The 23,996-nt window shown below is 55.8% G+C and overlaps 1 protein-coding gene and 1 long non-coding RNA gene across 3 annotated transcripts in view; one reads left to right on the forward strand and one right to left on the reverse strand.

The window, feature by feature from the left end:
* The window catches only part of TTC7A (tetratricopeptide repeat domain 7A), a 116,692-nt gene extending 101,649 nt beyond the window's left edge, over positions 1 to 15,043 (forward strand). For both annotated transcript variants that reach the window (XM_045549543.1, XM_045549544.1), the window contains 2 exons: positions 2,406 to 2,608; positions 14,603 to 15,043. In XM_045549543.1, the coding sequence (XP_045405499.1) occupies positions 2,406 to 2,608; positions 14,603 to 14,824 (425 nt within the window). In that variant the 3' untranslated portion in view covers positions 14,825 to 15,043. The remainder of the gene's footprint in view (positions 1 to 2,405; positions 2,609 to 14,602) is intronic.
* On the reverse strand, positions 6,484 to 9,572 carry LOC123636889. Its single transcript, XR_006734696.1, has 3 exons — positions 9,032 to 9,572; positions 8,683 to 8,860; positions 6,484 to 6,717 (listed from the first exon to the last, which is right to left on the reverse strand). It is a non-coding gene; the product is annotated as an uncharacterized LOC123636889 (long non-coding RNA).
* Positions 15,044 to 23,996: the final 8,953 nt, after the last annotated feature.

Consider the following 23,996-nt stretch of genomic DNA (forward strand, 5'->3'; position numbering starts at 1 on the left):
CCCTTCTAATTGAAATCTGTTGATGTGAGTTCACATGTGGAGTCCCCAAGTGGTGGGGGATGGGGACCAGGGGCAGCCTCTGGAGACAGGGCGGCAAGTTGTAAACAGCATAATGAGCCGTACCAGGGCCAAGTGGGCCAGGCCGGGGGTGGGACTGCTGGGACAAGGTCTAGGGCAGTGGAGAGGCTGGCCCCGCCCCGGGCCCTCAGCTGAGCCAAGCTTGGCCATGGAGGAAGCAGCCACCCCCCAACGCCCACACCCACACCCTTCCTTCTGCTTCTCCCCTCTCCTCTTGCGCCCCTGGGGGATTCTGTTGCAGTGGAGCTGAGCCCTCCAGGTCAGCACAGCGTCCCTTGTCCTCACTGCCAGTCCAGATGCTTCTGCAGCCTTCAGGCCCCAGCACTAATGCTCTCTCCCAGGAAGACTTGCCTGACCACACCAGCAACACTGGCCTGACCCCTCCCGAGTGCCCACATAACGCCCACGATTCGCACTTGTCACTCCTCTTCCCTGGGTCTCAAGTGGTTTAGTGGCTCAGCTGTCCCCACCCTACCCCTGTTCTATCTCCTTCTCGTGGGAGGACCAGGCACACAGTCAGTACTCAATAGTTGCACACTGGACACTCAGTTGCAAAGGCAGCCTGTTACGAGCCCCTGGCAGCAGAGCAGGGAGGAGAGCTGAGGCTGACATGGCCTATTCTCTGACCACTGGGCCACGCCCCCTGCAAGGCCCTGGGTTCAGAGCCCCCATTTCCTGGCTTCACCTTCCTGTGCTGTCTGCCTTGGGAATCTCCGTTTCAGCCTGTCCCCAGGGACAAGAGCCTGCATTTCTCTCCCTCGCCATATTCTGGGAGCCTGGCTTCTCTTTGTTTATTTAATTCTCTGTTCTCCCAAGTTCTCATTTCCAGTAGAGGAAAAGAGCACCCTTGCTCAAAAAGCTCTCTGCAGCATTTGAGGATGTGGCAAGCTACTGGCATTGCACAATGAGCCTTAGGCAGTGTTCCTGCGAAGTACCCTGAGTGCTGCGCTGCAGTCACGGCTTTGGTTAGGCCTCCTTCCTGCTGCTTATTGGGACCGAAAGACAGGGTGCCTGGGCCTGGTTTTTCCACCTCTCTCTGGGAGATTCCCTTGGGGATATCTGTTATCTACCCCACCCCGACATAATCTGAACTGGGGTAACCTCAGCTCTCAGCCTTTACTAAAAAAGTTCTTGGCAAAACCACAAGTCATACGTCTGTGCTCTCCATCTGTGTCTCATCCTTCTGTGACTTCAGCATGGGCATGGGCCCCCGGGGCGGGGCAGCTGAGCCCGGAGGCTGCTTTGGAAGGAAGGCTGAGTGCCCCGTGAGGCCAACTAGCAGCGTTTCCAAAAGTGCCTGTCGAGGGGATGTGCCTGTGCCGCGTGGGGCTGGCCTGGGATGGAGGAACTGGGCCCTTCCCCACCCCCCACCCCTGCTCTGGTCTTGGGGCAGATCCTTCCTGCCCGTGTCCCGAAGCCTGTGCGCCCTCGTGTGTGTATGTGTTTCTACTTTGGAGGGAGGACAGGAGCTGCTGGAGAGTGCGAGAGCACAGCCCTGGCTCTGCCCTTTCCCTCCAAGGGAAGGGAGCCAGGTCCTCACCTCCTTGGCCTGAATTTTTAAAATGGGAATCACGATACGTGCCTCCCTCCAAGACCGGTGAGGGGTTTGGCCCGGCAGCTCTCTATCAACACAGGTGGTGGTTTTTGTCGCTGTTGTGAACACTGGCTGGTCTGCACCCTGCTCTGCCCAGGGCAGGTGCTCCCTGAGTTTCCTCTCCCTGATCCTCCCACCCCATCCTGGGCGGGATCACTGGCTTCTCCCAGGCTCTGAGCACACTCCTGTCGGCCCCTCCTGGGAGACCACCTCATCTGCTTCTGTCCCCTTATCCCTGGACACAAGTGAACAAATGAAGTGAAGGGACATTGAAAAAAAAGAGGTCAGAGTCACCTGAGCAAGCTCCTAGCTCCAGGGGACACCATGTCCCCGCTGCCAGGCTCTGAAGTCAGACAGCCCCATACAAACCCTGGCTGTCTCACTTCCTCACAGGGCACTCCGTGGCCTTAGGCAAGTGCCTTAACCCCCCTGTGCCCAGTCTCCTGCTCTCTAAAGTGGGGTAACAAAAGCCCTTGTTCTTTAGGGTTTTGGGGAGCACTCACTGAGCCTCCACTTGGTGTGGAGCACTTAGCAGGTGCCAGCCAGAGTGAGCACTCAGAAACCATCGCCTGGTGTCCCCACTGCATCCCACAGCAGTTTGTCCAGTGCTGTGACGAGGTGGGGTAGTGTCGGTCACCTAATACTGGTTCCCCAGCTCCAAGGATGTGGGGAGGGGGCTGCTGCCTCTGACTCCCCACCACTCTCACCTCCCACCGCCCTTCTGGTTTTGCAGCTGAGCTGTTCATGGAGCAGCAGCACCTCAAGGAGGCAGGTTTCTGCATCCAGGAGGCGGCGGGCCTCTTCCCCACCTCTCACTCGGTGCTCTACATGCGGGGCCGCCTGGCCGAGCTGAAGGGCAACTTGGAGGAGGCCAAGCAGCTGTACAAGGAGGCGCTCACAGTGAACCCGGACGGCGTGCGCATCATGCACAGCCTGGTGAGTCAGACAGGACCCTGCCCACCACCTCTCTCCCAAGGCCTCAGGGCCCCCCTTGTCACTCCTGGCCCCCAGCTCCACTGCCTGCCGCTGCCCTGTTCCTGCTGTGCCCTGGTGTCTGGGGGCAGGGGCTTCCTTCCTGCTCTGCTGGGAGAGACAGCTTTCTCTTTCTTGAAGACACAAGGCCGTTTCCCTTCAATCAGGGATGAAAAAAATCTAGAAGGGTGGATTGATACTCTTTGCGACTTCCTTTTTGCTATAAGTTTCTGTAAAGTTATCCAGCGCCAAAGGGCTTTCATTATCATTCATCGGATCCTTGCCCTGGAGGCTAATCTAGACTCTAGGCAGCCACCAAATGCTCTTCTTTCTGGGGGTCCCCATACCCTCCCTGGTCACTGGCCTGACTCCTCCCTTTCAGAGGAGCTCCACGCCTCCTTGGTGGGGTCCAGGAGGTGCTCTGGGTGGGCTGTCATGGCAGGCCTAACTCAGGCTCACATTGAGAATGGTCCTTGGGGTGGTAAGAGGGTCCAGCAGCCCCTGGTCCTAGGACATGGGCTCAGGACTTGGGTGCCCAGGTGCAGTGCCCTCCTCGGGGCAGGGTGAGAGGCTGGGAAGCAGGAGGCCAGTGCCCTTGTCCGAGCCTTGCCTCTCTCTACCTGGGTGACCATGGGCAAGCCGGCCACCTTCTCTGAACCTCCGTTTTACTTATTTGTCCAGTGGGGATTCTCTGGTCCAGCAGGTGTTTTTTGAGTACCCGCTGTGACAGGTGGTGTGGGAGCCCCTATAGATTACTGTTTTCTCCCTGCCTGCCTTTGCTGCTTCCAGAGAACAACTCTCAGGATAAATGTGATCTGAAAGTGCGCAAGCTGCATATGCACAAGTGATTTTTGAAGGATAATCTAGGAGCCCACAGTTAGCAACCGTCTTCCCCTGTCAGGGTCTGGGGTCCACCTCGAAGTGCCCCTGTGAAAGTGCTTTGGGGGAATGGCCATTATGGTGTCCCTGATGTCTGCCACACAGAGAACACGGAAGGGTCAGGAAAATACCTCCGGATGGCTGAAGGGTTGTCACTGCCAAGAGGGATCTGATGTGCCCCTACGTAGAAGCCACAGGGAGTGAGGCTTCAGCGCAGCATCGGGGAGGACGTTCTAGCTCTTAGAGTCATCCAGGCACATTCTCAGTCACCATCTGGGGAGGATGTTGCCAAGAAAATGGAGACATCACGTGGGAAGGAACCAGGCCGGGTCGTCTTTGTAAGCTTCTTTCTTTCTAACCCGAGAGTCCTTGAAAATGGAATAGAACAGAAACTCGCAGCTCAGCTATTATTCCCGCTGCCTGATTTCTACAGATTTGTGACAGGCCTGTGCGAATGTTCAGCCTCAGCTGCAGAAGGCCCATGCAGTGACCACACGCCCTGGCCCACGTCCCCTCCCAAATGGCTCCGTGTTGCTTTCCAGTCTGCTCGGCAAATGTTTGCTTTTTGCAGGGCGCATCGTCCTTCCTCCTGCAATTTAGACATTAGCTTCTCTGATAAATGCCTCGCCGGAGGTCACATCCAGAAACTTGATTAGAGCGGTGGGAGGGAGGATGTGGGCTCCATCATTAGGCCTGCAGCCAGGCGGAGATGTCTGCCTTCCCTGGCATTCACGGATATGAGCCTGTAGTCTAAGCCCCTAAAACCCAACAAAATCCAATAACAAGTACAATTTTGAAGTAACAGCATACCATTTTTCATTTATGCTTATTATTGTTTGTAGCTATTTTCCTGAAATTGAAGCGATTTCCAAGGGTGGGTTTCCATGGTAACTGAATAGCTGTCCAGAGTGGCTCCCTGCAGATGTTTCTGAAATGGTCCCTTTTCTCTTCCTGGGGTGCCTTGCTGATGTGATGAAATTGGAGCAACCCAGAGCCAAGCCTGCTCTCTTTTAAAGTTACAAGCAATTGGAGGGGCAGTTGGCTCCTGCGTGGGCAACGCAGCCCCTCTCCACACGCTCTGTTCCTGCCAGCATCCCACACACATGCATAAAGAAGAGCAAATTTTAAGCCTGGGGAAGATTTGCTAAGCACTCTTTTTCTGAAGAAAAGAGTGAATGCTTTGGCATGTTGATCTCAAGTGTTCCCAGATCCAAGTGTCTTCCCTGTACTGGCCGGGGACTCAGGACAGCTGGGATCTCATCCTGGCGCTGGCCCTGATTCACGGGGGGATCAGGAAAAGACACACTTAACTTCCATGCTCCTGATGCCGCTTTGTAAACGGATAATGAACAGCAGTTCTTCCCACCAACCACAGATGCAACCTTGGGATCTTTTTCAACATGATACAATGTGATGGTGTCCCGGGTCAGTCTAAGTCAGTGTGACATCTATGTCAGTGTGACATCGGTGTAAGGGATTCGTTGTAAAAATGGTAGAGAGTGAGAGAGACACATCAGGTGTCTCAGCCTTTGTGAACTGTGGAGGTTGGTTCAGCCTTGGAGAGTTATCCAGAGAAAGGAACACGAGGGGAACTGGTAGCCCCGCTGTGGAGTCATTGCCAAGGCAGGCTCCCAGGGAGGACACCCTGGCCGTACCACGCCGTTGCAGCTTTATGAGGACGTTGGCCTCTGATAGGTATAAGGGGAGGGAGAGCTGCCCCTCCCCTGAGAGCACAGCTGCCCACCAGCCAGGGCAGGAAGAGCTCTGGTTGCCCAGTGAGCCCTCTGAGGTCGTGGGTGAGTCCCGCTCCCTGGGGTCTAGAAAGAGGAGAGTAGAGATATTCCTAGTGTGCTGTGTGGGTGCTGGGTTCGGCCCTACAGTCCTTAAACAGGACTTGGCCTGTCCTGCTGTGCCACCTCCCAGAGGCTGAAGAAAGCCCACTAGGAGTTGTAGGCTTTACATTTGGGATCCAAGGGTCTGGTGTTTCTAAGGACATAAGCTTGGCCCAGGAACAGTTCTCTACTCTCCCTGTCCTGTGCTCCCTGCACTGGATACGATGGGAGTTGTGTCTGTGCTTCTAGCTCCACCCTGGGCTCCACTTAGGCTTTTCCATCCAGCCTGGGCAGGAAGGGGCTGCCACTTGGGCAGTTCTCTGCCGGGGAGGAGCCTCCACTGTGCACATACCAGGTGCTTTGTCCATCAAGCACTGCCCTGCAGGCTGCTGCCTGCACTGGGTTCAAGGATGGCCAGGGACCTTCAGTTGTGCTCTCTGCAGATGGAAATCAGATCGCAGGAGCAGGACTGACAGTGTGCAGTGTGGTCTTAGCCTTCCCTCCAGGAAGCTGGAAGGCCCCTCGCAGCTGGGGTATTCAGAACCTCATTTACTGCTAGCAGAATCTAGTCAAGAAAAGGAAACCTGAACTTTACCTGCCTGCCCCTGAGGAAACGGGAGAAGGCCAGCAGGGTCCTGCCCAGGATTAGCAGGGGTGGGCTGGTTGACCTTGCTCTTCAGAGAGGGCTTGAGGGGCTTGGCCAGGAAGGGACCGGGCAGCCTGCACTGATCCCTTGGAGCCTGTGTCTTCCCTGCCCCGCCCCAGGATCCCCTCTGCACTGGGTACCCCCAAGACTGGAAGCCCGTGCAGTGACTGACGGTCGGTTAGGCCACTGAGACCCTTCCCAGTTGGGGCTTCCTTTGAGGTCACCTAACCTTCATGATGGGAGGGTCACTGCTTGTTCACGAGGCTGAGATTAAAGCACCCCATGGAATGGTTGGCTTGACTTGGTTTCCCAGTGTAGGGGAGAAAAAATAATTTTCCCTCTACCCTTCTGAGTTTTTAGCTGGGACCCCTGCAACAAAAGACAGATTAACAAGGGAAAAACGAACAGAGATTTATTAACGTGTATGCCTTATGTATACAGGGGAGATACTCAGGGAAAAAGAAAATCTTAAAGAGGTGGCATAGAACTCTGGTTATACAGCACCTTCGACAAAAAGCAATACAATTTTAGAGAAGCAAGGGCACAAAGGAAAAGGCCCTTGCGTCTCTGAGGCAGCAAATTGTGGGAAGACAAATAAATGGGAACTAACGGTAGAGAGAGGCTGGTTAGTAAAGCTTGTTCTGTAGCTTCTCCTGGTGCAGACTGCAGGCTGATAAGGGTCTAAAGTTGTCTTCTGTGATCAACCTTTGTCCTTCCTGGTAGAGAGGGGAGGAGGGACACCCTTGTAAATGTATGTCCTGCTTTTAGGCACATGGGGGGAGGGGGACAGCTTTTCTTGTATCTGCTTCTTTTCAGTTGCTTTCAGCTCAAAATAATCCTTATGCCAAAGTGGCATATTTTCGGGTGGCATATTCTGCTACCCTTTGGTGGCCCTGTCATAGACCCCCCCCCCACTGTCCCTGCCCTCAGCTTGGCTAAGGGGAGAGTAGATGCTTTCACGCAGCCTGTCTGCATGTAAGGGACAACGTGAAACCCTCAGGCAGGAGTGGGCAGGCGAGGTGTTCGTGGGTGGCACTCTGCCCTCCTCTCCCAGGGATACTCTGGAGAGGAGTGCCCAGCCCCTCCCCTGCTCCCTGTCTTCTCAGACTTTCTTCTCTCCAGAGCCTCTGCTCCTCAGTCACCCGCAGCACGGGGACACTTCTTCACGTGAGCTTTGGCTCTGACATAATTCCCAGCACACAATTTCTGAAGCACTCCTGGTGTGTGACCCAGGCTGTTCTTTCTCCAGACCTCCCTGGAAAGACGGGAAGACCACACTGCTGCTATCAGGAGCCCCTTGCTGAGCACGTGCCCTGAATTGCCCCCTTCATTGGTTCCTTGCTGCTCCCAGGGTGGGGCAGGCTGCTTGGTTCTGTGAGTGGGTTTGACTGTGGGCCCAGAGCCCCTACGCCGCCCACCCACGGCACGTATTAAGTCCTCTGAAGCTCCTGACCACCACCCCTGCCGCCTCCCTGAGGAGGGACCTGGGTCACCAAGGACCAGGGCCTTGGGTTGGGCCTTTTCAAGTGCTCCAGGAATCTAACAAAAAGGCTCTGGTCTCTCAAGGCAAAGAGGTGAACTCTGGCTATATAGAGCTTCACCCATTGCCACCCCCACCCCCAGCTGGCCCCCTCCCCAGTCCTGGAGAGCAGGCCCAGACATGAGGGATGACAAACCTAGGACAGCCAGCCCTCTGGGGGCCACTTGGGGATTCTTCCCTCACTGGGTGTCTTGGTCCATTTTGTGTTGCTATGGCAGAGTACCCGAGACTGGGCAATTTATAATGAACAGAGGATTATTTGGCTCACAGTTCTGGAGACTGAGAAGTCCAAGATCAAGGAGCCACATCTGGCGAGGGCCTTCTTGCCACGCATCCCATGGTGGAAGGTGGAAGGCAAGAGAGCACACGACAGAGAAGGCAGAAGGGGCTGCTTTTACCGAGAACCCACTCTGAGATAACAGCACTAACCCATTCATGAGGGCTCTGCCCTCTTAAGGGCCCTCTTAAAGGTCCGTCTCAACTCTCTTGATTGGGGATTAAGTTTCTATCACATAAATTTTGGAGGACACATTCAAACCATAGTCAGATTTTTCTTCTATCCAACTGGGATAATAATTTAGGCCCTTGTGACCTCAAAGGGTAGTTTTAGGGCTCAGATGAGCTGAGAGCTTTGAAAAGTCAACATTAGGCATTTTTGTCACTATTTGCATAGGAGACTTGGTAGCATGTGGCCTGAGCCTCGGCCCCGCCTTTGGCCGGGCTGATTTCTGTTGGATGAGGGTCTTTGCCCCAAATGTCCTTGTGTTGCCAGGGTGGCCCATGATGCAACAGTGTGCTGAGAAGGCAGGGAGGAGGTGCTAGGCAGGGACAGGGACCCCAGAGCTGCCTTTGGAGTTGCTTCTTGGGTTGGTTGGCGGGGATGGTTTGTAAGACTGCAGTATCCGAACTGGCTCTGGAGGAGGTGCCTGCAGGTTGGAGCATGGCCTTCAAGTTGACCTGGACTTGAGTCCCGCTTTGCCTTTACTTGCTGTTCAACCTTGGCCAAGGTCCCTAACTTCTCAGGACCTCAGTGTTCTCATCTGTAAAATGGGGATTTCTATGCCAAGCACCTAAGGCAATTGTTAGAATTACGTTGAATAATTCTGTAAGTTAATGGTCTAGTAGTTGGGGTTATTTTTACCTTTTTCACTCTGAAGTGTAGCTACGAGGCCATTTTCAAGTGCTCTTGGTTTGCAGAGGGAAATGGAGGCCCTGAGCCAAGCCCCAGAGACTTAGTGCAGCAAAGCTGCTTGGTCCTCACTGAGTTCCCAGGGGAATCCAGCCAAGGCTCAGAAGTGCAGCACATGGCCCCCAACTGCCTGTGGGTGGGACGAGAATATACACAGTGCAAGGCCCTGGCTGGCCTTAGCTAAAGGGGAGGGCAGCCTGCTTGGCAGTGGGGAATCTCAGTGGAGGGACAAGGCCGCTGGCGCAGAGGCACTGCGGGGGCGGGCTCCGGCCGGGGATCCCTGAGCAGGCCGTGCTCTGACCTGTAGTCACGCCAGGCTGGCTCAGCGTCTGTTTCCTGGCATTAAGGAGGAAAGGTGTCCTGAGCAGCTGAGGAGTGAAACTCAGTGCCCAGCCTTCTGGAGGTTTCCTGATGCTAAACGGGGCCGCAGTGCACAGAACAGCGGGGCCTCTGGTTTCTGGGTCCCAGAGGCCTGTACTTCCCGTGCCCCACGTCCCAGGGTCCAGGATGCTCCACCTGCTCTAGGCTTCTCCCTCCTTGTTCGTTTCCTGAGCTGTAGCGGGCGGCTTAGAGGGGTCCCGGCCACCTGAGGGAACAAAAGGGCCCGGAAGTCTTGCCCTGGCCCCACCAGCTCCAGTAGACATGGAATCCTGCCTCTGTCTGGCAAGAAAGGTCAATAGGAATGTCTTGGCTGTTTGACCTCCTAGCGAGTTCTCTCTTCTTCACCCCTTGCCAGTCCTGTCTGAGGTCATGCTCCCTGATGGGAAAGTGGGGGAGAAGGGAGAGAAAGTTCTACAGGACCTCCCCACCCCCGCTGCCACCTCGCACCTGCTCGCTGGTGTCCAGAGGCCCCTCCCACCCCGCCATATCCCAGGACTGTAAGCAGGACGCACCCTGAGCCCCCGCTCAGGACACCTGGAAGACCTCAGGCTGGCGTGGGGGTTCCTGCAGTCCATCACCAGCTCTGATGAGGAAGCCTAGAGGATACTTTTTGGAAGCCTCTCATAGATTCGGTTCAGAATGATAGCTGTGCATCGTTGGCTTAATCTAGCTCCAGAACCACTTTTGTCAAGAAAGGAGTCAGAAACACTCACCGTATCTGGAGGGTGTGACGTGGTGCAGCCCCGCCCCTTTGTCCAGACCCCCTACTCCAAAAAGGCCATCACCCCCTCTTAGGCTGTACCTCCTCCCCAGGGAGGGGAGCTTCTGTGACTGGGGGCCCCTTCTCTCTCCAGGGCTCACTTCTAGAACCCAGAATCCAGAGGCCTAGCCATTAGCCTCTTGACCTAGCCCGGAGGCAGGGCCAGGCAGTGCTTCAGGGTGAGCAAAGCCCATGCCAACCCAGAACCTGATGCCAGCTCAGAAAGAGGCAGAGAAAAGGCCCAGCCTCCTGCCTGGAGGAGGGGGCTGATCCACTTCCGGCTGGATCCTCAGGCTCTGGAGTCCCCCAGGGTGTGACTCACCCTTTGGTCAAGCCAGTCCTTGTATCTCAGCTTGGCCCCACGGCCCCTGCCCCTCTGAAGACAGATAGCCCCAGCCCAGCCAAAGAGGTCCGCGGGTGCTCCTGGACATCTCACTTCTAGGGGACCCAGGGAGAGGAAGGAATAGGCGTGGGTTTGGCAACACGAGCACAGCCACCCACTACCCCAGGACACCCTCTCTGAGGCTGGACTCAGAGTGGGTCTGAGCCTTTCTCAGCAGGGGCCTCTTCCTTTGAGCCCGAGGGAGACTCTGGGGTGAGCGTGTCAGCCAGGCATTGGGTTAGCATGCCTTTCCCCAACAGGGAAATGGGACCTGGCTGTGGTCGGGAGCTGCCCCAGCTCCAGGAGGGACGTAGTGATGTGAGGGTCAGTTCTCAGCCTGGAGAGTTGCCTCAGCACAGTCCTGGTCCGGTTAGACAGGTTGAGGCTGACACACCTGAGAGAATAGGGAATGCCGAGCGCCTGCGGCAGGGCTGCAGTGTGGGCCTCCCTGGAAAGCTGTGTCCCTGCTCCAGGGTGGCTGGAGAGAGTCCTCCCTGTAGAGCAGGCTCCTCCGTGCAGCCCTGTGTCCCCAGACGGGGGCTCCGGGGACCAGAAGGCTCTAGCAGCCTCCAGCTGATTCCTGGCTTCCCAGCTGGAAAGGCTGTTACAGAATCCCAGGAATGTGCCTTGAGCTCAGAAAGAAAATTCCCAAAATAACTTCTATAAATACTTGAGGGCAGGGGTGGGGAGGCAGCGCTCGGCCTGGCCCGCAGCTGGTCCAGCGCCGGGGCTGCTTCCCAGGGCAGGCCTCCCTCAAAAGAAGAAAAAGGCTTACACACCCCAGGTCTGCCTGCTGCCCCACCCCTCTGGGTGGCAGGAGAACTAACGGGGTGTGACAATGTGCGGTGGCAGTTCTGAAAGAGATGGCGAGACCCTCTTTCCCCCACCTGCATCCCAGGCTGTCGCCCCCAGCTCCACACTGCACCTCCGCAGAGAACCTGACTCCTGACAGGGTGGTTCCCCCACAGAGTCTCCACGCAGACGGTGAGGCCAGCCCCAGCAGGGCCCTGGGCCCCCCAGGCTGCCCACCTTTGTCGCCCTAACAGGCAGGCCTGCTAAGCTCCGAGTGGGCAGGATCCCTGGCTGGGGGCGCAGGTCCATAGGTGCCTGCGGTGACCCTGGCTCTGAGTCCCATCTGAGCTCTGCTGGGCTGCTATCCTGCGGGGAATAGCAAAGCAGGCAGGAGGCAGGGCCCTGTCCCTCACAGCCGGGGGATGGACAGGACAGGGATTGCACCCAAGAGCCCTACAGCCACCGAGCGTGATCTCAAGGGGATTGTGTGAGCAGGAGAGGCCGCTGTCCTCAGGGAAGGCTTCCTGGCAGAGCAGGATCCCGGGCAGACGAGCTCTGGCCAGATACCTCCACCCGTACATCCAGGAAGGGAGGGAAGGAGGAGCGGATGGATGGACGTGGAAATTTCTGGGGACTTTCCTTTTAGCACTGCCCCTCCCTGAAACCGTGTTGATGGCTGTAACCAGCCCAGGCACCCCCTTGGAGGTGCAGTGCCCAATAGCTGTGAACAACTCGCACGTCATGTTTTCATCCCTGTGGGTGGGCGGCACAGCTGTGGCATCTCCAGGGGAGGGTCAGGCACCGAGAGCCTCTCAGCGGGTCTGTTCTCCTCTCACGAGGTGAGGGGTGGGGAGATTCATCTGGGACCTGTGGATGGAAGTAAGATGTTGGATCTGTTCCCACATCTCCCTGGACGCTGTTCTCTGGGAGGGTGGGGGGTGCCGGGATGGTGCTGGCAGGTCCTTGGCACGGTGCCGGGCTGGGGGCAGCGTAGGTGAGACCTTGCGTCTTCCCAGGGCCTGCCCCCGCCCAGTTGTCAGGCAGCAAACAGCGCCGAGTTGCTACCAAACATGAACTCGCCGGTGTCAGGCGCAGGTGGCAGCAGATCCTATTACAAGCCCCGGGCCTCGAGGCCCCAGCCTGACCCGAGCCCCGTGTCTCCTTTCAGGCTCTCAGGTCAGCACCCCAGGGCCGGGGGACGTGAGCCAACCCCAGCCTACCATCTTCCCCCACAGAGGGCCGTGCCCTCGCCCAGATGCCAAGAAATGGGTGATGCCACCCGCTCCCCACCCCGAAGGGCCCTGCCCGTCTTGGTGACGCTGCCATTGGCTGTCTGCCCACCACGTGCCCCCACTAGGCCCTTTCAAATTCATCCTTGCCAAATCCTCACAATGGCCAGGTTCACAGATGAGGAAACCACAGCTCAGGGAAAGTTGGCCACTCGTCCACTGTCACAGCACCAGTAAGTGACAGAGCTGGGATTCCAACCTGCCAGGGCTTCTGGCCACCGAGCCCTGGGCTTTTTCCTCTACACAGACGCACAGAGGAACCTACTGCAAACCTTCCGAACTGAGAACACACCCGCCCGCCCCGCTCACGCACACGCAGCTCAGCCTGCAGACCCATCTGGCCCCTTCCCAAACACCCACACGCTTCTTGAGATCAGGGGTTTTCAAACTCGTTTCTAGCAGTGGAGCCCTTTTTTCCAAAAAATCTCCTGTGGAAGCTCAATATAGAAAACTTAGTGTACTTAACGTGTCGCAGCGACTCCGGCCCTGCCCCTCTCTGGCCTTTCCCATCTGTCCTCTGCTGCTCCCTCATGGGCAGCACTCACAGGGCCCAAACCTTCCATTTTTGGTGCTTCATTTTGGCGTCTGGCGGCCCATCGGCTGGCCTGCCTTCCCTCCTCCCCGCGGGCCCTGTTCCATGGTGAGCGGCTCAGGGTCCAGCCCTCGGCCGTGTGGGCAGAACAGCTTGGCCTGGAGCCCTCCTGGCCAGCCGCACGCTGCCTTTGGTCCGGGGCGGCGCTGAGTCAGCACCGCTCCAATCTGGCCAGAGTGGGCCCTGCCTGGGGCCCCACCCCGCCCACGGCCCCCCTGTCCTCCCTGTCCTCTGCAGCCTCATCCGTGTGGGGTTCCTCGGGCACAGCTTTGCCCAGGGCTGACGGAGGTGCTGTGAGGACAGCCCCTCCTGCTCCCCCGGCCCCCGGCCACAGGATCTCCAGCCAGCGCCTCTGGAGGGGCTTCCTGAGCACCTTCCTTCACGCTCGCCTAATTGGTTGTGTTCCAAGCTCTCTCGGAGGACTTTATGAAATCAGGCATGTGCATCTTCCCCGGTGCGTCTCCATAGCAACGGAGGGCCTAACTCTGGGGAGCTCAGTGAGGAAAAAAATGTTCCAGCTAAAAATGTACATGGCTGTCAGTGGGCGGGCACCGGAGAGGGGGCTTCAGGCACATAGCAGGCAGCTCCCCACCCCCTCCCCGGCCCCCGCCTGTCCAGGAAGGCAGTGGCGGGGCTCTGCCTCCTACCTCCTATCTTTGAGCAAGAGAAGGAGGGTGCCCCCCACAACGCCCCGGGCTGCCATCCTGTGCTGCCTTCAAGGGCTGGAACAGAGAAGAGTGGGACAGTGCAAAGCAACCTCTCTGGGACCCGAGGCTGAAGGGGGCCCCAGCCCCTGTCCCCCCTCCCCCATCCCAGTGTGGGTGGAAGAGGATATAGAAGAGACAGGGGACCAGTTTCACTTCCCAGCCCCTTTTTGGTGACAATTCCTGTCACTTCCTCTATCTCTCTGGCAGCAGAGTTGTTTGAGTGAAACAGCAGGGCCAGGCTTCCTGGCCCACTCCTGACCTGGACCCCAGAGCCTTTCATCTCTGAGCCAGTCCAGCCCATTCACCCAGCACTGCCCCCCACCCCCAGCCCCGGCCATCTGACGCTCCTCCTGTGACACTCACCTGCCAGGCTGGGCTGGGTGCTCAGGTTCCAGGACCCAGATGTCCCCAGGAAGATAGGCTGCTTGATCAGGGAAAGAAGCCGTCCCTTCCACCCACAAGCTTGAGCTGCTCCCCTCTGGTGGCAGCGAGGAAGCCCTGGGGTGTGCTCTCCTCAGTGCCCTGGTGAGGGGCAGCTCCACGGGGCCGCTGTAGGGACTGAGAATAGTCCTGTTTGTGGGACTCACCTGTGCCAGGCACTGTTCTCTGCTTTACACATCCTGACTCCTTTCAACTTCACAACAGGTGAAGTTGGATACTGTAATGTCCTCACAGGTGGATACTGTAATGTCACCACTTACAGATGTGGAAACTGAGGGCCAGAGAGTTTTGACCTGCCCAGGATCCCTGCTGGGAGACTCAGAGCCAGGTCTGGGGACTTGCAAGTCCATCCCTTGGGGTCAGGAGGAATAGGGCTCCTGTGGTGGGTGGCCCGGGCAGCTGGGCTGAGGTAGGGACAGGTAGGATGTGCCCAGGACAGACACGGTGGCCTCTGGCTGGTGGCCCGATCGCCAGGATGCCCATGCCCCGGGACACCCTCAGTAACCCTGCCCTGTGCTTGGTCTGCAGGGTCTGATGCTGAGCCGGCTGGGCCACAAGAGCCTGGCCCAGAAGGTGCTTCGGGACGCCGTGGAGAGGCAGAGCACCTGCCATGAGGCGTGGCAGGGCCTGGGCGAGGTGCTGCAGGCCCAGGGCCAGAACGAGGCCGCCGTCGACTGCTTCCTCACCGCGCTGGAGCTGGAGGCCAGCAGCCCCGTGCTGCCCTTCTCCATCATCCCCAGAGAGCTCTGACGGCAGCCGCAGGAAGGGGCTGCCTGTGCGAGCTGGCAGGAGCAGGCAGGCAGCTGGGGATCCGGGGGACAGTGGCATTCAGGTGTGGGGCCTCAGGGAAATACATCTCTAGTGAACACTTCTGCAGGCTGCGGCCCTGGTTCTCCCCTGGCTGGGCCAAGAGGGTCTTCCCAGATTGCTTCCTGGGTGCCTTGGGAGACAGTCTGGCTTGAACCCTAAGTGACGGGCAGAGTTGTGGTGACCAGACTTGCTCCCCGAGAGCTCGGGCAGGGGGAGCCTCGCAGCTGTGCTTCACCCCCACCCACAACTCTGCCTGGGGGTCTGGGAGCCCCATGCTCCGGGCCTCACTCTCCAGTCCCTGGACAGCTCAGGCTTCTGGGTCACTCTCAGGTCTCACCCAGGGCAGGCACGGCTTGAAGAAGCTGGGCAGGTGGGAAGAAGATGTGATCTCTGGGCCACTCTCCCAGACGTTGAGTCAGTGGGTGATGCCAGCGTTGCCCCTCTTTGCCAGCTGGGCCCTCCCGTTCTCTTCCCCTCTGCTCCCAAGTGCCTTCGGGGCCTCTGGTGTCTGGTCAGGGTCACTGAGCACTGGCCCTAACTCACTCTTCCAGTTCCACCACCCCCGTCTCCCTGGAAACATGCCCCAGCCCAAGCAGCCTTCCAGGCCCCTGGCCAGGGCCCCCTAGGATGGGCCTCACAATACCAAACGTGGTTCCTGGACCCAGCCCTTTGTAATAGCCTGAGTCAACACAGGGTTCCTTCAGGCCTTACCCTACAGTGCAGATCCCTCTAGGGCCAGCAGTGAAGGTGGGCAGGTTCTAGGAAGGCCCCCGATACATCTCATCACCCACAGCTCATTTTTCACCTTGGGCTTTCTTGAGTGACCCAAGCCCCACCCTGGCCATTTGGGTGCCTGGGTCCACGTGGGGGCTGTGGTTGGAGACCTGAGGGGGAGATGGAGCCCAGCCTTCCTCTCTGTGGCTGAGCAGTCTTCTGTGTCCCTGACAGGCCCCGTCTGCAGGAGTCCGGGGGCGGCTGGGCAGATGTCTTCTCTGCCGGCTCCCCCAGCTCTTAGCACTCTTCCCCAGGCGTCGGTCCCCCAGAGGCCTGCCAGGGAAATCCTTTTGTATCCGCACTTTGGGCTTTAGTTCTGACGCTGCATCAGGTACATGTGGACAGGTTGGGTGAGGGCTGCCCTGGTTTGTCGTAGCCCCATCCCCTCGGAGGGAGCAGCTGTTGGGTGTCCCCCCCCCCGCGCCGCGCTGCACATCCTGAGGTGCCTCCCAAGAGAGCCGGTGCCTCCTGCCTTCCTGCGCCAGGCCGGGGGGGCACGCGGGGGGCGCTGGATCCTCTGCCTCTTCTTGGTTGAAGGATCTCTCTATACATGTATGTGTGTATATAAATATATATATTATATATAATAGAGATCTATTTTTTTTCTGGAATTCTGTTAGAAAAAAGTAAAGAAAAAGCAAATGCTATTGTTCTATCTTGGGGTACCCAAAGATGTTGGAAGTCAATTCTTGGTAACAGGAAACACACCAGATGTATTTCGACTTTTAAGCATTCCCTCATTGGAAGCCACAGAGGGCCTGGCCAAGTTGCTGACAGTGACTTTGCAGATTGAATAAAGAGACGCTTGAAGGGGAAGCAGGTTTGTCTGAAGCATGTTCATTCACTGGGCACACAGCCCTGCGACAGGCCTTGGGCCGCCGTGTTGAGGAGCGGGTACCAGGAGAGAGGCCAGAGAAGGCTTTGGGGCCAAGGCTTGGGATTGGGAGGGAGTGTGGAAGAGGAAGGAAGGGAGGGTCTTCTGGGAAGATTCGGATTTGAGCTGGTGAGAATGTCACCTGGTGAGGTTGGGGCTGAAGCTGGGAGGGGAGCAGGAGGAAGCACAGGGGTCCAGGCGGGGTTGATTCTGGCCTCCAACCTGTCCTTCAGGTCGGCCTGAGCCCCCTGCTGCCTCCGGGGCACAGCCAGGAAAGGCCGGGGCTGGACTCGCTATCTGAGCAGGAGGGACTGACCCTCAGGCCTTGCACCAGGAGAAGCACCAGGAGTGGGGTGCAGGGAGGATCCAGGGCGCCCCACCGCCTCTGCCAAGTCCGTGCCAGTACACTTATTAGGTCCGTTATACCACATGCCAATACACTGTGGATATTATTATTATAACATGCATCAAACCAATTTTAAAGAATGATGCAAATTCATGCAACTCTTTTCTTCATGTACCCCGGGGGTCACCTGCTGCAGGCTGCAGCCACCCCACTTTGAAGACAGCTGCCCTGAGGCTTTCCCTGGAACTCAGGGCTGGTCTAGATCTGTCCAGACTCACCTCCTACTCTGAGGCTCCCGGGGGCCTGGCTACCTCCACGCCCTCCCTCCACCCTGCTCTGGAACTGGGCGTTGCTGTCCCCACAAGGAAGGGCTTTGCTTGGCACCTTTGGTTGCCCAGGTTCTCTTTTGCTGTGACCTTTTTTTAAGGTAACACATAAAGAAACTTTAGTGATTGAACCAACACTTGGTATCAAATTACTTGTCACACACAAACCCCCAATGGAGAGCGGGGAAGCCAACTCCCTCATCAGAACCTGTTGTGCCAGAATGAGGGCTGGAGTCTGGGGACAGACTTGGGGCTGCCTGGTGCACCCATGGATCACCAACCCACCCACCACTTTCCAGGACACAGCTCCCACTTGTGCACTTCAGTATTAATAGAGTTTATCTGCAGGCACAAATATGAATGGAATTTCAGCCCCCACCACCCAGACTCCCTTCTGGTACCAAAGTGCTCATTGTTGCATTTGCAACCCCACCCGGCACTCAGATGTCCTCACTGTGCAAATATTTCTTGGCCTTGGGAAGCCTCCAGCTAAACAAACCTGCCCATGTGCCCAGCCCATGCCGCCAGCTCTTGATGACAACCCCCAGCCAGGGAGCCGCACGACTAAGTGACCTGTGGCACCAACCCACGTGGTACGGATCCAAAGGATCCTGGGAGGCTGGGGGGCCCTGACTTGAAAGTATCCTGCTGTTGCCTGCCAGAAAGTTCTTAGAATTTTCAGCAGGCTCTTTCCGTTACAAAGAACAGAGACCCACTGAAGATAAGAGACAAGAGGGAGCTTCCTGAACTGCAGTGCACAGGCCTGGGGCCAAAGCAGCCACACAACCATGAGGGAGGCAGCACGGTGACACTGCAGTCACCCCCTCAAGCTTGAAGGTGCAGCTCTACCACTGATTGGCTGTGTGGCCTTGAGCAAGTTGCTTAACCTCTCTGTGCCTGTTTCCTCATCTGTAAAATAAGGATAATAGTGGAATTTGCCTGCTTTGTGGATTATGTTGGTGACATGAGAAAAACAGATCAGGAGCCTAGAACAGCACCTAGCCCATGGGACATTCTCAATACATGTGAGCAGCTGTCTTCTCTGTTTCTGCCCACTGCCTGCTCCTGTCCCTGCTGACTGGCTTCGTGCACCCAGAGGTGTTGCTCCCCCAGGCCTGTGTTCAGCACCCCAGCCGTCCTGCTGACCTGCCTCCTACGGCGCTGTGGCCACTCCTCCCTGAGCAGCTGAGTCTTGAACGAGAGGATCCGATTGGTCCCGCTCATTTTGGGGTCCCTCAGCAGCCGGTAGACCGACTTCCCTTGGGGAGGTGACTTCTCCTGACCCAGTCAGCTGTGACCAGGAAGCATGGGCCTTGGAACACAAAGCAAGGCTGCTCAGGCAGCTGGAGTCCTCGGGGGACAGTGCCCTGGCCCCTTCCAGCACCCACACCAGCCCAGCATGCCTCCACGCTGTGCCCTTCTGGGCCCTCTGGAGGGGGCAGACAACAGAACACGCCCCCCGGACAGCCCTCCTTTCTCCTTCACTATCATCATCACCTTACGGTGCACCCTGGGGGCTCCTGTCCTAGCTCTCCTCTTGGAATGGAGATGACAGTGACAATATTAACATAGCTCCACACCAGACTGCTTATAAGTTGTTCCACTTGTCTGTGAACTCTTCCTCCTAATCACTCCTTTCGTAGCCAACAAGCTTGGGAGGTAGGTTTTGTTCCAAAGAAAAGTGAAGCGGTCACGGTGCCACCACTCACAGTGACCTGGTGCATGGTGGGCCTGGGAGCGCAGGGCCGGGCTCTGGGCGCTGCCGCCATCTGCAGACGCTGTGAAGTGCGGGCTCCCATCATCCCCGCAGGAGGACCCCGCTGGGATCCGAGGAGACTTGCACCACCAGGGGTCCCCTATGGGAGCACCCCAGGGGAGGACACAGGGGTCCAGGGGCCCCTTGAGTGCCCAGAAGCCACCCCCTGCCCCCAGCTCCACCCCACTGGCTGCAGTGGAGAGGAACGGACGGCACTCAGTGCTGCCCACCACCCCAGCCCCTGTGCAGCTGGTGGACGATTCTGAAGTGGAGGTCACACAGGCTGGGCACCTCCCAGACAGGAAGGGTGTTCAGAAGATGCCCGGAAGCATGAACAGGTCCCCCACAGGAGTCGTGCGTTGGGCCATGAGACTCCACTGTCCTGACCACCAGCTGACGGGACTAGGGCTGGGTTCCAGCACCAAAGTGCATCTTCCGGGGACCCCCAGGCTCGGAGCAGTCCTGACGCCCCCACGCAGGGGCAGCCCACAAGGACGTGGGCGTCATTGTTCTCTTATTCTTGCTCACTCTCTCTTAACTGTCTCTCTGGAATTTGGCAAGAGGTTAAGTCACTGTGGACTTCTTTAAAAACACAGTTTTTTAACCATTTGAGAATAGGTTGCATAAATCATGCCCCTTTACCCCTTAGTACCTCTGTGTTTTTACCAAGAACAAAGGTCATCCGCTTCCCCAACCACAGCACAGATGACAAAGGAGGAAATGTGACCCTGCTCCCGTACTCCTGTCTGCGCTCCCACCCGGGTCCGGGTCGGGCACTGCTGTTCCCTAGAGCGCCGCCCTCCTCCAGCCCAGGACCTCACACGCCACTGCCCGTCTCCTCGGTGTCGTTTGCCCTGGAGCGGCTGCCCCTGCTCCTTGCCTTGCATGTCGTCTGCCCTGCCATGTGAGTGTGAGACAGAGAGGGGCCCTCGGGGGTGGGAGCAGAGGCTGAAAAGCAGCAGAAGCCTCTGGGCAGAGAAGAGAACAGACCAGAGTGGGTTGGTAGGAGCTGGAAGGTAAAAGCACAAATGCAGAGCAGGTGACTCTGTGTGAGGGCGGGGCCCTGGGGTCAAGGGAAAGGGCTGCCCGCTTTCAAGGCCCAGAAGGATGATGGGAGCCCTGGAGCTCCTCTCTGTCCTGAATGGCCCTCCAACCCCTGCAGCCTGACTTTGAGGTCAGGATTCCCATCTGCAGTTTCCTCGTATCCTTACAGTGACCCCCATGAAGACGTGGGGGCCCCCGGGTGTGTTTCCGGCAGCCCTTTCCACCCCAGAGAGAGGCTCACTCCGATTCCCTGCACCGTCCTCCTGTGCACCTGGAGACCAGCCCGGGAGGGGGATTCTAGAGCCTCACTCGCTGCTCTCATCCGCGCACGTGTGCCGAGATGGAATCGGAGCAGGCGCGGGAGACTCTTACTGAAGAAGAGCAGCTCTGGCCCTTCCCCACATGGAGGCTGGAGCACAGACGGCCTTCCCCAGGGTCCCTACGCCTGGGTAGTCTCCTGTCTCTCTGACTGTGACCTCTTGACTTGCCTCAGCTTGGGCCCAGCGGGAAGAGGCCTTTACCAACTCCCTTGTTTCTGTCTGTGCTGGGCTTGGAGCCATCTCAGGAGCCCAGGCGCAATCCCCTACCCCGAGCAAGGCTCAGGGCTCAGTGGGCCTGACACACACACTCCACCCCTGAGAGCACCCCGCCAAGGGTGCAGGGGCTTTGCACAGCCTGGCCCTGCACACGCCGGGCTGAGCCCACATAGGCTCCGCGGGCTGTGCTAGGCTGGGGCCGGGCACTCTCCTCCGTGCAGAGAGCCGCGCTCTGATCTGGGAGCTATGCCTTCCTAGGTCCTTGCCCGCTTTCCTTCCTCTTCTCCTTCCTCCTGCAAGTCTTTCGGGTCTCCTGGGGCCTCAAAGGGCCATGCCCTCCTGTACCGACTCACACCCAGCAAGACCTCTTTCCAGAATTCCTACTGGGCCTCACTCCTTGCCCTTCACCCTTCAAGACCTTTCAAATCCTTCCCATGCCTTCTAATATAGAAGCCCTCCCCAACCTGCCTTCCACCACCCACCCTACACTTTGTCAGAGCTGCCCGCAGTTCTCAGGAACTGAGCACACTCCCACCCAAAGCAGCCTTGGCAGCCCCTCCCTGCCATGCCGGTCAGGCCCCGCTGAACCCCACCACTCTTCAGAAGGATGGTGCCTTTCTCTGGGCTTAAATGTGGGCAAAGGTGTTCTTAACAAGGTGATGAGGAACATCTGCTGGGAGGCCCTGCTCTAGTGTCCACTCAATGAGCCCCTTTCCTCGCTGCTCTGCACCCCCGTCTCCCATCTCCCTCCCTGTCCTCTCTTACTCCCCACCCCACCTCCCAGCCACCCACAGCTCCAGCCTGGGCTCCTTCTGCCATACAGAGTGGCCTTTTCTCTGGGGAGGCTGCAGATAAGCCCAGCAGGGATCTAGGTCTCAGGCAGTAGCCCCCAAAGCCCACCCAGCCCTTCTAAGGAGAGGACAGATGGACAGGCCTGGCAGGACGGGCAGCCCTGCAGCCCAGAGGCCCTGAATCCAGAGCCCAAACCCCTCCCTTTGGGCCTGGCAGGCTCTGCATGCCTGTAGCCCAGCCCTTGGCCAAAACCAAGGGGTCTGTGGGGACCCCTAACAAGAGTCAGGCTAGCAAGAAGCATCCTACTTGTCCTTCTCCCCAGAACAACTGGGAATGCTCCAGGCACTAGCTTCCCCCAGAGAAATTTCCACCCCTCTTTAGCCAAACGCTAAAATGGATCAGGATCATCATACCTGGAGAGTACCTTCCTAGGGCAGGGACCCTGTCTTCTTAAACCTTTAGTGTTGGAGGAACCACCTGTGTTCCGGCCAGAGTTATTGGTTACTGGTGCCTTCACACCATCTCAGTGGTCGTTCTCAACTGTGCCCACTCATTGGAATCACCGGGGTGGGGACTGGGGAGGCGAGCGGTCTGTCTGGGAGCTGCCAGGCACCAAGACTTTAAATGCTCCCTAGAAAATTCAAACATGCAACTTAGGTTAAGAACCACCGATTCAAGCCAAAACAATCTTGAGAAAGAACAAAGCTGGAGGACTCACATTTCCTGATTTCAAAACTTACTACAAAGTTACAGTAATCAAAACAGAATAGTACAGACATACAGACAGACCAATGGAATAGAATAGACAGCCCAGAAATAAATCCTCACATACATGGTCAAATGATTTTTTAAATTTTAAAATTTTTAATTATTATGCATACATAATAGTTCTCTATCTTCATAGGGTACATGTGATGTTTTGACATAGGCACACAATGTGAATTAATCAAATCAGGGTAATTGAGGTATCTATTGCCTTAGGCATTTAACATTATGTTAGGAACATTCTAATTCTACTGTTTTAGTTATTTTAAAGTAACTTGTTGATTATAGTCACTTTGTTGTGCTATCAAATATTATTCATTCTAACTATCTAACTATATTTTTGTACCCATTAGCCATACCCCCTTTATCCCCTGCTCCCTGCTACTCTTCCCAGCCTCTGGTAACCATCATTCTACTCTGTCTCCATGAGATCAATTGTTTTTAATGTTTAGCTCCCAACATACAAGATTTCTCTTTCTGTGCTTGGCTTATTTCACTTAACATAATGTTCTCCAGTTCCATCCATGTTGTTGCAAATGGCAGAATTTCATTCTTTTTTGTGGCTATACAATATTCCATTGTGTATTATGTGCCATAATTTCTTTATCCATTCATCCATTGATGGATACTTAGGTTGATTCCATATCTTAGCTATTGTGACTAGTGCTGTAATGAACACAAGAATGCAGATATCTTTTGCATATGCTGAATTCCCCTCCTTTGGATATATACCCAGCAGTGGCATTGCTGGGTCATATTGTAGTTCTATTTTTACTTTTTTGAGGAATGCCCATACTGTTCTCCATAATGGTTGCACTAATTTACATTCCCACCAACAGTGCATAAGGGTTCCTCTTTCTCCACATCCTCGCCAGCATTCATTATTGCCTGTCTTTTGATAAAAGCCATTTTAACCAGGGTGAGATGGCATCTCATTATAGTTTTGATTTGCATTTGTCTGGTGACTAACGATGTTGAGCATTTCTTCATGTACCTATTTGTATGTCTTCTTTTGAGAAATGTCTATTCAGATCTTTTGTACATTTTTAATTGGATTATTTGATTTTTTTTCCTATTGAGTTGTTGGAACTACTTATATATTCTAGTTATTAATCCATGGTCAACATGGTCAAATGTTTTTTGACAAGGGTGCCAAGACCATTTAATGGGGAAAGGACAGTCTTTTCAACACATGATGCTGGGAAAACTGGATATTTACATGCAGATGAATGAAGTTGGACCCTTACCTAACACTATATACCAAAACTAACACAAAAAGGATGAAAGACCTAAATGTAAAACCTAAAACAATAAAACTATTAGAAGAAAACATAGGGCAAAGGCTTCACGACATTGGATTTCCTAATAATTTCTTGAGTATAACAACAAAGGCACAGGCAACAAAAGAAAAGTTAGGCAAATTGGACTTTATGAAAATTCTAAAAATTTGTGCAGTAAAAGATACTATCAACAGAGGAATAAAAGGCAACCCACAGAATAGAAGAAAATATTTGCAAACCATCTGATAAGGGATTAACATCAAGCATATATAAATAACTCATAAAACTCAACAACAAAAAATTTGATTAAAAATTGGCAAAAAAAATGGGCAAAGGACTTGAGGAAACATTTCTCCAAAGACATACAAATGGCCAATAAGCACATGAAAAGATGCTCAATGTCACTAATTATTAGGGAAGTGAAAATCAAAACTGCAATGAGACACCATCTCACACCCATTTAGAGTGGTTACTATCAAAAAAACAGCAATTACGCCAGGCACGGGTGGTTCGTGCCTGTAATCCTAGCACTCTGGGAGTGCCAAGGAAGCAGGATTGGTTGAAGCCAGAAGTTGGAGACCAGCCTGAGCAAGAGCAAGACTCCATCTCTACAAAAAAT

This window comes from Lemur catta, chromosome 4 (assembly GCF_020740605.2).
Source record: "Lemur catta isolate mLemCat1 chromosome 4, mLemCat1.pri, whole genome shotgun sequence".
In the NCBI taxonomy this organism is placed as follows: domain Eukaryota; kingdom Metazoa; phylum Chordata; class Mammalia; order Primates; family Lemuridae; genus Lemur; species Lemur catta.